Source organism: Balaenoptera acutorostrata, chromosome 3 (genome assembly GCF_949987535.1).
Source record: "Balaenoptera acutorostrata chromosome 3, mBalAcu1.1, whole genome shotgun sequence".
Classification (NCBI taxonomy): Eukaryota; Metazoa; Chordata; class Mammalia; order Artiodactyla; family Balaenopteridae; genus Balaenoptera; species Balaenoptera acutorostrata.
The window spans coordinates 24,542,441-24,558,348 of record NC_080066.1 but is presented as its reverse complement, the minus strand read 5'-3'; the positions used below and the strand labels follow the sequence as shown (position 1 = coordinate 24,558,348).

The 15,908-nt window shown below is 42.7% G+C and overlaps 1 protein-coding gene across 1 annotated transcript in view; it reads right to left on the bottom strand.

The window, feature by feature from the left end:
• ITIH5 (inter-alpha-trypsin inhibitor heavy chain 5) overlaps window positions 1-15,908 on the bottom strand; it is an 81,268-nt gene that overhangs the window by 23,870 nt on the left and 41,490 nt on the right. The window contains exon 7 of the mRNA XM_007167432.2: window positions 15,401-15,517. Within this exon, the coding sequence (XP_007167494.2) occupies window positions 15,401-15,517 (117 nt within the window). The remainder of the gene's footprint in view (window positions 1-15,400; window positions 15,518-15,908) is intronic.

Here is a 15,908-nt window from a genome sequence, read left to right as displayed (position 1 = left end):
TCTGCTTTAGGAATAGTCCTTCGAGCCTCTCCACCCTCCTCCCCTGAGCTCAGCAACGACGGATTTCTTATGACCTTGTAAGGCCACAGCTGTAACTTATCCTCATGTGCACCAGGGCAGGCAGACCCGTGGGCTCCCAGTGGCTCTATTTCCAATTGCCTTAGAACCTTTGGTCTCCAAGTCCTCATCCCAAGAGACCTGGGCAGAAGCTGCCTGGAGCCCCCACCATCCGTTAACCCTTTCCGAGCTCCGACCATCTCCTCAGATGGCGGGTGGCCTGGGGAGCTCTGCTTCTGTAGAAGGCTGAACAGGCAGGAGGAAGGTAAGGGTTCAGATAGAAGAGTAAACGTGAGAGGGCTTCAGCTGATAATTCTGCACCCTGCGTTTATATGCTGAAGATGAACAGAAACCTGGTCAGACTTTTTCCAAGAGTACAGCCCAGAAAACAGGGTAAGCGCATTCCAGAAAGATCAGAGAAAGCCCAGAAAGGCAGAGAATGTACAATCCAAGCTGGTTTGAAGGCCTGAGCTACCCTGAAGGCACCAATTGATCAGATCCATTCCCTGTGGGTCCCAGAGGGCAATCTGCAAAGACCAGTCTGTACATGTAACAAGAAGGGATCCTTATGACATTCCAGGTTGTGTTTGGACTGAAGAAAGATACAAAAGGTACACAGATACAACGAATAGAGGAAAAACTTCTTATTATTCAGATAGTAAAGAAGCACCTTGGCCTGGAAGGAGCATTTAGACAAGATTCCTTTTAATCTGAGCCACGTAGAATCACAGAGAACAGGGATGAGTCCCTGCTTGAAACTATTCCATGGTGAGGAATCCTTCTTCTTCTTTTTTTTTTTCTAAATTTACTTATTTATTTTTTATTTTTGGCTGTGTTGGGTCTTCACTGCTGCGAGTTGCGGCGAGCGGGGGCTACTCTTTGTTGCAGTGCGCGGGGTTCTCATTGCGGTGGCTTCTCTTGTGGTGGAGCACGGGCTCTAGGCGCGGGGGCATGTGGGATCTTCCGGGACCAGGGCTCGATCCCGTGTCCCCTGCACTGGCAGACAGATTCTTAACCACTGCGCCACCAGGGAAGCCCGGAATCCTTCTTCTTATAGGTACTTTCCTTGGGTGGAAAGGAGGGGAAAGAAGTATTTCCTTTGAAAACTGTCTTAGAAGTTAATTCCAGTGCTGCCTTTGGTTTATTATTCAGTAAGCCTTTTCGTCTCTGTCCATTTAAATTCTTTCAGGAACAAGGCACATGTGAACAAATAAAGACAAGCTCTCGGTTTCAGATTCTCTATTCGTTCAACATGGTTGGTGATCATCCCTCTTGCTCTAGTGGGTCTTCAGGAAGCGGAACTCTGTAGGCTTCCCTGATGGTGTCTGTGGAAAGGCGCAGGGCTGGGCCCCGGGGAGGTACAGCCCCCTTTTCACCCTTCACTTACGCTGCCCTTCACGAGGGCTGCTCCCAGGGAAGGGAGTGTCTGTGGGCAGCTCTGTCCTGCGGGCTCTGGGCCCTGCATTAAGCCGTCCTACAGACAAGGGATAGCTCTTCCTTCCCCCTCCCTGCAAAACTGAGCCTGAGCAGCTGGAGGTTCTCGGCACAGCCTTGTGGGGGTGAGCACCCCCTCTTCGACATCCCCCAGGAGACAAGCATAGTGCAATCACGCCCTCAGGCTGACCCATCAGTGGAGCCCATGGAAAACCCAGCTGCCCGCCCATTCCATCGGGGTGCCCGCTGACGCAGCTTTCCTCAGACACTTCTGTGTCCCCGCCAAACCGCACTCACCAGCGACTAACTCTGACACAAAAGGCTTCTGTACCACAGACCCTGGGTTGTGACATCATAGAGGAAATCCAAGTTCAAGGGTACTAGATACTAGCCACGCCATGCTTTCAGCAGAACGGCCTTGCTGTGCTCCGAAGCAGTCCTATCACTTGCCTTGTTCTAAAATGTTTACCAAGGAGCTGACCTTTTCTCTTTCCTGGGTCCACACACTCCCTCTGGATGAACCCGAGAGAAAAGCATCTATGATTTTTCTCATCGAAAACAAAAGAAATCTAAGACCTTCTGAAAGTCTTGCTTGAGCCATGAAAGAGAATCATGATCAGCAGATACATACCCTGAAAACAGCCCTAAGTTTCTGAGAGGTAATACTGGGGAGTAGAATACACCAAATAGGAACTGGGCACAGGTGGGCCTTCTCACTTCCCAGGTGGGTGGAGATAAGGGACACGGGTGGGGACCAGAGGGAAGTGTGTGCAACTCATCCTCCTGTGAGCTGCAGTCCCTCCTGATGCCAGCAGGGGGACCCCTCTGTGCCCAGGACTGGCCATGGAGTCATTCCAATGGAAGGACAGACAGAAACAAAAACTAGTCTGTTATCCCATCAAAGTTTGCAACATTAGATGCTCCCTGCAACCTCAAACCACCTGTCTAAGCCGGCACTGAGGAGGACGGAGACGCCCACCATCCCGGCCTCTCTCTGTGCTCTCCGCAGGCATCCACCCCACGTCACCCTGGAGTCAAGGTCATGGCTAAGACCAGAGCAGCCACAACAAGCCAGCTGGATGCTGTCAGTCCCTGGGTAGCAATTATGCTTCAGCGGCAGTTATTCCAAGACCATGGCATTTCACACGGATTCTGCAAAAGGCAGCACAACCTTACATGGACATGCTACAGCTCTTTCAATGATTTGAAGGGAAGTTTTCCGAAATTGTATCGAGACTGACCCACCAAGTAATTAGGTTTTTTAAAAAAGAATCCTAATTTTAGGAGCAAGGCAATAAATTGAGTGAGAAAGACCATTTCTCCATCATATATTTGTGTCTATATCACTGTTACACTTTACAAGGAATCTAGCAACAGATTGGTTTCAGAGAAGAACCTGAAATATTAAAAATGTTACCCCACTGATGACAGTATAGGCACAGTTCAAGAGGTTATGTAAACTCATAAAGGAAAACAGCGATAACACAAAGGCTGGTGCCCTCCTGTCTCTTCTCTGCCATAAATAGCTCCTGAAATGGAACACATTATATAATTTGTATTAAAAATAAAAACTTTAAACTGTAATAAAAGAAACATAAACCATCAAAAGGTATCTCTGTCCAATATGAGGAATCTTGCTGAAAGAAACTAAAACTATTTTTCTCCTGGCCAAAGTGTTCCTTTAAGAGAAAGAGCAGAAACTCAGAAGCTTTCTTTATATAATTGGAAAATTGGGGATAGAAGTCATCATATTTTCCAATATTTTAAAACAGTTTAGTAAGTGCTAACTATTAACTTGAAATTTCACCTAGAAGTAAATGGAGAAAACTATTTCTTCGGTCTCTACATTGTCTGCACTATTATGAAGAGCATATTTTCAAAATTAAGCAAAATCATAAGGCTCCCGTATTTAAAAATGTTATTTTAAGCTATTTTAATTTCATTTACTGTTTGAATTCTAATTTCAAATGCTCTTTCAATGCAATACTGTGCTAAATTATGTTATAACTCTGGTTCTGATTACCCAATCTGTGTAAAAATGTTAAATGGTTGTTCCTTCATAGCAAGAGAAAAGCACTGTTGTAGTAGAAGTTCAGATCTAAATTCCAGTATTACTTCAGGACTGGTTCTAAAAGAGAATAGTTGTAAACAAGTAAATTCTGGCTAAATAAAAAAAGTCTGAATAGGTTTAGATATTAGAGCATCTTTTGCAATATAAACATAACTATATTTCATGAGTCTTTGTGTTTGGATAACATTATTCTAACTTGAGAAGCAAACTCTCATATGAATGCTCTGGATAACATTACAATCCATCACCTAATGTTTTGACTTTGCTTTGACAAATGTATCAGGTATTTACCTAATAACGTCATGGTACATTTTTCTAAAAAGCTCTTTGCCAATAACATTTCTTTGATTCTTTACGATGTAGTAACCACATCTATTTCTCGTGCTTGATGTAGAAATAACTCAAGACTCAAAAGAGATAATATTTTTCACTTCTCTTCACATGGAAGGTTAGTAGTTATCACGACTTGCTCGCGTGGCTGATCCCATCCCTCTTACTCTGGCCAAGAATATAACCTCACCACTTCTATCCAGGTGGTCATAGGCTCCAGGCGTTCATTCACAGGTATGGCTTCCTGCTCAAACAGGAAGTAGATAAGAGGATGTTAACCAAGAAAAGTTCACCTAAGTTTACAGATCTTTGTAAATGGAGTCCTTCACCCACGTTCTGACACACCTACTGACTAAGAGGATTGAGTTCTTGGTCCCCAGTGCCAGGTCTAGATTCTGTAGTTTATATTGCCCAACTGCATGCTTGGATTCTGGAGCCCTACCCGTTTCAGTCTACAGATTTTTGCGGTGTCTGACTCTCTGACCACCCCTTGACCCATCCAACTTTCCCTTCGGTATGAGTTCTCATGATTTCTGTGTCCCTGGCATAGGTCCACCTAGGCTACTCGCTTTAAATACCCAGAAATGTGCCCTGACGAACATCAAGAACATAACAGAAGGATGTGGGGAGGCTGTGAAAAAGCCACAGTCAGTGAGAAACAGTGGAACAGTTATGAAAGAAGTATACACAGCACATCAGCACATGAGGATCGTACACACAAGGAAATCGAAGAAGTGGAGTCACCCTCCAGCAGGGTGGGAGAGTGGCAGTGTCCCTCTGTCTGTCACCACTCTGCCCCTTGGTGCCCCTTCCATGCTGAGAATCTGTGGTGTCCTCTGCTTGCTCAGCTGTGCACCTGAGGACTTGTGACAATATCCCTGCCTCTCCAATCAGAATGGTTTTCAAGTTATCTAATCCAAAATATTACCACAACCTTACGGCTATAACTTATTCACTCTTGTCTCATAGCTTTCTTCATGTTTTTCCCCAACCAAGAATTCACTCCATCCTTTCCTGCCATCTTCAAGGACTAGCTCCTAGGTCACCTCCATCATTAATCTTTTGTCAAGTACCTCAAGCCCTTTCCTTCCCACCAAATTCTTTCCACTATCTAGAATACATGGCACGTTGGATTTGATTAACACCTGATTATCTATATTTCTTTTCCCCAGCAGAATTCTAAGGTCTTTCATTAAAGTGACTTAAATAGGATGCTTTTCTTTCTTTTTTTTAATTGAAGTATACTTGATGTATAACATATAAATTACAGGTGTACAATAAAGTGATTCACAGTTTTTAAAGGTTTACTCCATTTATAGTTATTATAAAATATTGGCTATATTTGTGTTACACAATACATCCTTTTAGCTTATTTTACATCTAACAGTTTGTACCTCTTACTCCCCTACCCCTATCTTGCCCCGCCCCCCTTCCCTTTCCCCACTGGTAACCTCTAGTTTGTTCTCTACCTCTGTGAGTCCGCTTTGTTTTTGCCACGTTCACTACTCTGTTGTATTTTTCAGATTCCACTGTATGATTTCAGATATCATACAGTGTTTGTCTTCCTCTGGTGCTTTTCTTATATATACTCTTCCTCTCGCCTCCGTGTTTTTGCACGTTCTCTCTCTCTCCCTCTCCCTTCTCATCCCATCCCTGAATTAACTTCTGAAAGACTCAACTATCCCCTCCCCTGTGAAGCATTCATTATCCCCTACTCCACCCCTCAAAGAAACTGATCAGCACCCCCATTGTGCCGTGACTGGACCCTCCATGTACCTCTATCACAGGGAACACTTGGCATACAATTTTCTACATGACTTTTCTTCTCTGGACCGCTTGGGAGAAAAGGCTCTGTCTTATTTATCTTTGTATCCCCTTGCCTCGTACCTCTCCCATAGCACATAATCCACATGTATTTCATTCTTGGAGAATCTGAAGCCTGGAGTCAAAGCCCAAGATGCCATCCTGAGGGAGAGTGGGGTCCTAAGCAAGAGAACGAGGTGGCTGTGATGCCAGACCTGGGCAGGTCTTAGGAACTGTACCCCCTTTGCAGCTTCCATCAGCCAACCAAGCGGATGCAATCCAGAAATAACAATGCTTTCTGACACTCTTGATCATCATTCCACATTTGTTATCTCATTTAATCCTCTTTGACTTATAGCATTTATCGCGTTGTTACTTGTAGCGTAAGTTTCCTACCTAGCCCCTTACAGAGAAGGTCTGCTGATCGGAATCTCCACTGGAAAGACGTAAGTGCAAGGTCAGGGTGCCAGGAAGGGGAAGCTAGGCTTTGGGTTATGCAAAGACCATGCTTTCAGATGCTGACCACAAGGCCCGCACTCTGAACAGATAATGCAAGAGTACTCGAAGCTCTGTATTGTTCATGTTTCCTTCCTACGACAGCCACATAGCACCTTCATTCAGAGGTCCTCAAAACTTTTTAAACATGACCTCATTTAGCTCAATCTTAACTGCCTCAACAAACTTTTTAAATGGGTGCCTCCAATTTATTTAAAATTATCTATATGATCTTTGTTGAAGAGCAAGTTTTTATTTTTTGAAACAAAAAAATTCAAGTTTTCATTGGTGGCCCAGGGTAAAAATATTTTGCCCTCTGCCCATCATCTATTTCCTCATATTCTGAGTCTGAGCCAAAAGACACCAGTTTCCCCCACTGCCTTCTGTTCACGGCCCTGAGTCCCAGACCCCTGTTTTGCAATGTATTTCTGAGACATGCATCTGTTAGTGGCACTGTCTGGGCAAGGGCAGCTCAGGAGATGAGGATAAATGCCATCAACTGAAAGAGCATTCCTAGACAACACCATTAGCCGTCACCCTAGATCACGGGTCAGCCAACCATGGCCTGGGGGCCAAATCCAGGCTGCTACTTCTTTTTAATAAGTACAGTTTTATGGGAAGATGACAAGCCCATTTCTTTGCACGTTGCAACAGCTGCCTTTGCGCTACAACAGCCGAGTTCAGTCATTACGACAGAGACCATCCAGCCTGTAAAGCTTAAGAGATTCACTGGTCTGTTACTTTTAGAAAAAGTTTGCTGACCCCTGTCCTAGAAGACTGGAAAGAGGGAAACTGGACATTGTGTTATTAACTGGAGTCATGCTTTCAGAGGCTAATCACAAGGCCTGCAGCCTGAAAAGGTAAGGCAGGAGGACCCACACCTTATACTGTCCATTTTTTATTTACGTGACAGATGCATGGTACCAACCTCTGGAGACTCCAGATTTCTCAGACGTGATCTCCTCTGTACGCCTGCATCCCTCCTTTCTGAGCTCCTTCCCGCGTGCAGGGAGCTCTCTCCTCCAACCACATCGCCTCCCCGAGGTCCTTCTGGGCTGGGCTGGCCCTGTCCAGCATTCTTCCGGGCTGCTCAGGGAAACTCAGACTGCCCTCCTTTGACCCCCACCACTTAAAAGGTACTCTCTCCACCTCTTGACGTCTTTCCAGCATCCTCCCTTTCTAACTGTGGCAGATCCACACGCTCCCGAAGAGAACGGCTAAAAGGAATGCACCAGCAGACACCACTGGACCTCATGGTACCCAGAGATTCCCCACACTCTGCACCTCTGTGGTCTCCATCCTCGTGCTCAGCCGGTCCAATGCAAATCATAAGAGGGAAAGCGGCTGGCATCCCTGCACACGCCCCAGGTGTGCTTAGAGCTAAACGAGGAAACGCTAATAGTTAATTCTGTGTGTCAGAGCAGCAGCGCCATTCACTTCTCACAACAGCACGCTGCTGGTTGAAGCCTCTCAGGGCAGGCGACCTCTGTGCACTCACCTGAGATGGGCAGCATTCAACTGATCTCCTCACTTGGCATAAGAATAGGTATTGTATACGAAATAGACAACCAACAGGGACCCCCTGTCTAGCACAGGGGACCATACTCAATATTTTGTAATAAGCTATAAGGCAGGGGTTGGGGACCCCTGCCTTATAGGGCGGGGAGTCTCCTGTTAAGAGCCAGCGGCACAGCAGGAGGTGAGCGGCGGCAGGCGAGCAAGCGAAGCTCCATCTGCCGCTCCCCATCGCTCGCATTACCGCCTGAACCGTACCCCTCACCCCCCCGACCTGGTCCACGGAAAAACTGTCTTCCACGAAACCAGTTCCTGGTGCCAAAAAGGCTGGGGGCCGCTGTTATAAGGGAAAAGAATCTGAGAAAGAATATCTATATCTGAATCACTTTGCTGTACCTGAAACTAACACAACATTGTACATCAACTATACTTCAATTAAAAAAAAGAAAAAAAAAAAAAAAACAGGAAAAAAAAAAGAACAGGTAGAGCCTGAAAGCCTGAGAGCTGGCCTGAAGTTACGCCTCATGATACAGTGAAGAATGTTATGGGGAAGAGCTTCACGGTGGGGTAGACCGGGCTTGACTCCAAACTTTTCTACATATAACTTTGTATATTTCAGTGCACTTACATCCCCTTCCTGTCCCTCACCTTCTCATCTACAAAACAGGGATAACCATGTCTGTTTCGATGGATTGCTGGAAGATGAAATGAACAAATGTATGGAAAACCCTTAGAGTGCTGGGTACCTGCTGGTCACTCAGGGGCTGTAGCTCCTATGCCTTTAAAAATGCCAGTTACATTTAATAATTTATGCTCTGGTGGGTTTTTCAGCAAAAATCACTACCCTGCTACATGCCAGGTACCGTGCTAGGAGCTGGGACTGTGTACTCTAATGATCAAAACCAAGGTGGTTCCCAAACCCGTGGAGCTTACAGACCATTTGCCTATAAGGTTACACATAAAATGTCCAAATAGCACATGGAGGCCCAATTTTGCACAGAGAAGAAGAAAGTGAGGTTCTGGAGCATGAAGTAAATAAGCCAGTGAAGGAAGCACGAATGAAATTCAGATGCGAGTTCTCCAATTCACAAGCTCACATTTCCCCTCGTTTTAGTTTGGCAATTACAGATAAGCAACACTGCGCTCGTTCTTTGCCCTCTAAAACTGTTGACTAAATTAAACAGAGAAACGGAGACAACCTCCCAAAGCCACATGGGAGTCTAGGATTGGCAGAGAATGGCTCCGATTATGGGAGCAAGTCTGCAGAAAGTTATAGCATGAAAGACATCTGTTAACTCATATATTAGCCACTGTTTGGTCGCCAAAGCGGGTCCCTTAGCCAAGCTCCTTAATATGAGGGCAAAATAGTAGATCTAATTATATAGATTAGGGGAAAGAAAGAGAAGAACATGTAGACCCTTGTCAAAGAAAACTGTATCTAACAGACACCTACTATCCTCAGTGTTCCCACGTATGTTTGCTTGTGCCAATCCGTTAAGCAGGTAACCAGACAGAATAAAAAAGGTCTAACCCGCTCACGGTTTTTGTTTCTCTTCAGATCCCCGTCTCACTAAGAAGTTGCACAAACTTAAGCTGGGAGGCAGAAATCTTGCCTGACCCAACACCAGAGCCATCTCAATATATTTTTCAGCAAGAGCAGGTGGAGAGAAAACAGAGCTAGCTGAGCCCTGAGCTGGCAGCTGCGGGAGATGCTGAAGCTGCCCCCAGGCAGGTTAAGTCCCGGCATCCAGGCTCACATTCCTACCAGGATGTGAGGACCAGAACCAGAAAATGCCAAATGCACACAGTTTTGGGCGCTCCCCAGGTACTGATAGACCCTTGACTAAGAATACATTTTAAGGTGAAATGACCTTTACAATTCCTTATAGATCAACTGTTTAAGTACTTACTCAATACCAACTATATGCCCAACATTGTGATAAATACAGTGAAGTATCTCGGGCCCTTCAAAGATGCGGGAGCCAAGAACATCCAGGATAAGAGTGAATGCATGATTCTTCACAGCATTCGAGTGGACCCGTGACACATGGCTGATGTTGCCACGCCTGCTGACATATCACCAAAGCCCTGTGCTTGGCGGTAATCTTCCTCTTCACCAGGGGACACAATACTGTGTACCAGACTCTACAAAGAGCCAGCTAAGCTGTTCACTCAGGGCTGTGGCCTTCAAGAAGCTGAGAGCTGCTAAAACAGTCAGCGATTTTCAAAACCACTCAAGGCAGCCACGGGCTTTAGAAATTGCCTGGAGGCTTCTGACATGTGTTTGGCTGCTCTAGGGTGGTTCTCCTGGAAAGCGGCCACACTGCGGCTCAGAAGCCAGCAGAGTGCATGCCAGACATTCAGTGCCTTGCAAGGAATGGGATTCCCTATCCAGGAATGAAGGAAGAGGGGAGAATAACAAACAGAGTGACATCTATCATTACACTGCACTTGGTAAGGAAATCCCTCCCTCTACGTGCAGCCTTCTCAACTGAGTCTTGAAATGTAAAGGCATTGACCTTGTTGCCATCTGCACATCTATCACTGCACATGGGAATGCTGTCTCATCACCCCGTTACTTTCACTGAGACCTCACAGCATCTTGGTTTGATTTATGGACTTCAGGGTCAGACCTGGCTTTGAAGCCTGGCCCTGCCATTTACTAGCTGTGTTATCTACCTTTGCAAAGCCTCAGTTTCTCCATCAGTGAAATGGGGATGACAACCAAATCGTTATAAAGATTAAATACTCATTAATTAAATAATTCAAGTAATTGCCTTAGCATATTGAAAATGTTTCATGCTCCATTTTTAAGAAGTGCCTGAATTATGTTATCATTAAAGGTAAGTCTAGGAGCCCCTGGTTCAGTTCATTGATTTTGTCTGTACAATTTGGGGCCGGATTTATCTTTCTGGGGGTTATTTGGTATGAAGGTCATTGATAGTTCTCCCATAAGAAGTGGGAGAAGACCCATGTGCACTGGAATGGACTGGGCTTGAGGTTAAATCCTGAAGTGACTCAGGCTCCTGAAGATGTGAGCCTTTCAAGCTGCTGTAGCTTTTGGGTGATGAATGGCCTTGTGACCATGCAGTAGAACTGATCATGCATTTTAGCATTTTGGTATTTCTTAATATTTATTAGGAAATCATTTAAATATTATACTTTTGTTGAGTTCTACAAATGCATACAATAGAAACTGTCATTATAAGTAATTTACATTATGAAGATGAAAATCGTATTTCTTTAAACTTACATTTCTTTAGTTACTAGTACAATTGACTCTTTTTCATAATCTTATTGAATCTTCTTATTTCTTCTCTGTAAATTGTTTCACATCCTTTGCCCATTTTCTTATACAGGATTAATTTCATTGATCTGGAGTAGCTCTTTATATATTAAAGATAAACTCCTTTCCTCTTCATATAGCACTTTATATATTAAAGATAAACCTCTTTTTGCTGCAAAGTTTTCCCCAGTCTTTTGTTCCCTTTCTATTTCAAATAAAAGTTTGAAATTTTTATATAGCTGAAGTTATTTTCTTCCTTTGTAATTACTTTCATTGCTTTTAAGTTTAGAAAGTCTTTTCTTACTTCAAAAGCAGTTAAATATGCACCTATATTTTCTTACATATTTTGACATGTGGTTCATTGATAACTTTTAACTGATTAATTTATTTAGAATTCTTAGTCTGGTAACAGGTTTAAATGTTATAAATTGGTACAGTCTTTCTGGAAAAATGTTTTTGCAATATGAATCAAAACCCACAAATGGGTTGGTGTTCCTTGCCCTACTTCTAAAAAATGTAACTAAAGAAAATGATCAGGCATACAGCCACCAAGGATTTCTACTGAAGACAGTCATTCCAATGCTGCTTATATTAACAAAAAATGGAAATAACTTCAAAGTCTCTCAGGGTGGTGGAGTAAATATTCTTTAGCTGCACTGTCCAATATGGTAACCACCAGCCACACGTGGTATTTAAATTTAAATGTATTAAAATTAAATAAAATTAAATATTCAGCTCCTCAGTTGCTCAAATGCTCAATAGCCACATGTGACAAGTGGATACCATACTGGATAGCAGTGGTACCAAACATCCCCATTCTCACAGAAGTTTCTGTTGAATAGTGCTACTCTGTGGCCATTAAAATCAGGTTTTGGGGCTTCCCTGGTGGCGCAGTGGTTGAAAATCCGCCTGCCAATGCAGGGGACACGGGTTCGAGCCCTGGTCTGGGAGGATCCCACATGCCGCGGAGCAACTAGGCCCGTGAGCCACAATTACTGAGCCTGCGCATCTGGAGCCTGTGCTCCGCAACAAGAGAGGCCACGATAGTGAGAGGCCCGCGCACCGCGATGAAGAGTGGCCCCCGCTTGCCACAACTAGAGAAAGCCCTCGCACAGAAACGAAAACCCAACACAGCCATAAATAAATAAATAAATAAATAAATAAATATTTAAAAAAAAAATCAGGTTTTGAAAGAATATTTAAAACCATTGGATAATTTATAATATGATGGTAAGTAAAAACGTCAAAATATAAAATATTTGATGAATTCAGATTGGTTGCAGCAACTTTAATCATCAATATCTTCATCAAATGATGTTTTCTACAGAGGAAACCCAAAACCTGCCTTCACAAAGCTTGTTGTCTTAAAGAAATGAGAAAAAAAAACCCCAGAAAATCTGAAGTGCAATAGGTGCATAGGGATTTAATGAGATACACAGGGAAATGTAGCACATGGCACCTACTCTGTAGCTGTTAACTGACTGGAATTCCAAATGGGAATTATTATACTGGATCAGATACAAGAGCTAATTAACACTGTGTTCTGTGGCCAACAGTGGTCTCAAAAGAAGCCATGATTATCCTTCTGTCAACATCTATTGATATTATCCACCAAAGGCACAAAAACAACTTAGCAAACAAATGGCATTTAAGAACCTGGAGTACATAAAGCAAAGAACTTTACAGAGTACTTAGTAAATATGGAAAGGTTATAAGGCCTCTGAAAAATCAACCACAATAAAAGAATGCTTCACTTATATGTGAATAAAACTTGGGAAAATGATGCCCATAAGTAAAACCTACACGCAATTTGTACTCAACCTTCCCACTAAGAACAACTGAAAAGTTAAACAAAATGTATATATTTTTAAATCTTGAAAGTATCAAAGAGTTAATAAAATAGTGAGAAAAATATCTGGGAGAAGATGAAAATTTAAAGAGGTGGACTCAGCATCTGGGATCACTTTTTAGCTTAAGAATCCAAGAGTTGATGTCCAGAGACCACCAAGGATAGAAATAAACCAGTTTTTGAAAGGACTGCAATCCAGCTCTGAGCCATCTGGTCTGCCCAGAAAAATCTCAAGCCCTGAAAATGGACTAAAATGATCCCAGATTGTTATTCCCCCAGGAACCTGATAGAAATAACTCAAAACTCTCTAGAGGAATAGATCCTGATCCTAGGCCTCAAACTATTTCTACAAAACATTTTTAATATAATTTCCATCACACAATTGAAGATAACCAGTCACACTGGAGAAAAGATGAGTGACAATCAAAACAGCTCCTAAGTGGCTCTAGAGTTTGTAATTATCAGATATGGACTTTAAATTGCTATGTGTATTGTGCTTGAGAAAAAAATATATTAAAAACTTAGTACATAACATTCTGAAAAGTGAGACAGCAAATCTGAAAAAGAACCAAATGGAAATTCTAGAACTAAAAAACACAATACCTGAAATAACTCAATGGGTGAGTTTAACAGCAGATCAGACCTGAAGGGAGAATTTGTGAACTGGAAGACAGGTTTGGAATGAAGCATGGAAAGGCAAAATTTGGAATATACAGAAGACATCATGGGAAACACAGAGAATATGGAGAAAAAAATCTAACATTGGACCCAGGAGGAAAAGTGAGTTGAAGCAATTTCATGGATGACAGCTGAGGCCTTTCCCATGAATCCCCAAATTCATGAAGCCTTACGAACTTCAGGGAGAAAAAAATAAGAAGAAATCCACACCTAGAACCATCATTTTAAAACTACAGAGAACTAAAGATGAAGAGGAAAATCTTAAAAACAGTTGACCATAAAAGATTACCTTTAGAGGAACGACAGTTTAAATTATTATTGACTTTTCAACAGCAACAATGGAACCCAGGCGACAATGGAATATACCTTCAATGGGCTGAAAGAAAATCATTGCCAACCTAGAATTGTTATCCCCAGTAATAATATCCTTAAAGAGGGAGAGGGAAATAAATCATTTCAGACAAGCAAAAACTGAGAAGTCTGTAAAAGCAGACCCACCATTAAAAAAACACCAGTGAACGTTCTTCAGGTGCAAAAAAAAAAGGAATCCCAGATGGAAGGTCAGAGATGCTGAATGAAGAAAAAGTATTAGAAAGGAAGGAGTCAGCAGGCTGACTGTACAAGAATGTGATGCAGAAGAACCAGGAAGATCTGGCTTACAGGAGAGGTTATCTTCCCCTTATACAAGTTAGAAATTATATTTGTCTATCCTCCAAAAGAAAAGAGCTAAAACAAATCCTTGTATCACATTTCGGAATATATTTTTCACTATTTTGGGGTGGGGGGAAATCAGACGTCATGGAGAAAAGATCAATATATTATACTGGGAATTCCCTGGCAGTCCAGTGGTTAGGATGCCACACTTCCAATGCCAGGGGCCTGGGTTCAATCCCTGGTCGGGGAACTAAGATCCCACAAGCCGCATGGTGAGGCCTATATATACATATAATACTGCATCTTTTTAAAAATATAAATGGTGAAAGTAACTACAGAGTAATAACAGAAAATGTTTGCAATAATTTATCAGCTAAGATCAGGTTCAATTCTATGTGGAGGGGCACCTAGGGGTGGAAACAGGGGGGACAGAGGGTTCCCAAGAGGTTTCAGATATTATTTTACTCATTAGACCACATATTTATCATTAATTGCTAAAAACAGATAATGAATTAAGAAAGAAACCTAAGAGACCTAATTCTTTGTTGAACGTAGAGATATTCGTTGGTCTGGCAACCAGTACAGAAAAAGTTCTGTTTTCTACTATGTGAGTTGGAAATATATTATAAATGCAAATTTCTGATATTTATGATACAAGAGTAGGATAAGGAATAGCCTTTTCCTACGGTTTGTGAAAAAATGTAAATAGTTGTATTTTGGGGATAATTTAATTTTTCAGCACAGACTACAGGTCCCCTTAATGTCCCCCCATCCCTGGAATTCTAAGATTCATCCTAAATACTGTGAGAATATTAGTCCTGAATTACTGAGATACAAGTCCTTGGTTCTAATCACAGGCCAAGGGGGCTGCCAATGATTTTATTCCATTGTTCTCAAAGGACATCACTACTGAAAGGAATTATTCCATCAACGATGGTGCTGTTGCGTGGCCTTCTCGTTGTATTCCCGTCTCACTCACATTATCTACCCTGCCAGTCCCCTTTATTTCAAGGTGTTTCTACAGCCCTCTGCTCTCCTAAAACCCCCAGGCTGAAATGATAATTTATGTCCATGGCTTAACTGAATCAGTTCAGGAAGGTTCCCCACAGGCAGGAACAGCTGAATGGTAAAGCAGACATTTGTCATCAGTTGAATTCTATTCACTGAGAACATCACTGTCCCAGGCAAATGTGAGAGAGGAAAAAATGGGCAGGAAGCACTCACTTACCTGCCGCAGTTTGGTTCCCACCATGGAGGCACTGCTGTCAAGCACAAACACCACATTCTTGGGTAAAGGAGGAAGGTCTTTGGGGGCAAAGTAGTGCACAAAATAGCCATTTAGAACCTGGTGGAGGGAAAAGAAAGTAAAAATGGTAGTACCCAGATTAGGTAGGAAAACAAACCAAAATGGACAGTCTATGGGATCTCTAATAAAAGTCAAAGGTAGCATGAAACAGAGTCTAGGGCCAGATTCCATACCCAGAGCAAAAGTATCCATGGTCCTGATTCCTCCAACTAATTGCAAATTAATTAATTTGTTTGTTTATTTATTTTAACATCTTTATTGGAGTATAATTGCTTTACAATGGTGTGTTAGTTTCTGCTTTATAACAAAGTGAATCAGCTATACATATACATATATCCCCATATCTCCTCCCTCTTGCATCTCCCTCCCACCCTCCCTATCCCACCCCTCTAGGTGGTCACAAAGCACCGAGCTGATCTCCCTGTGCTAC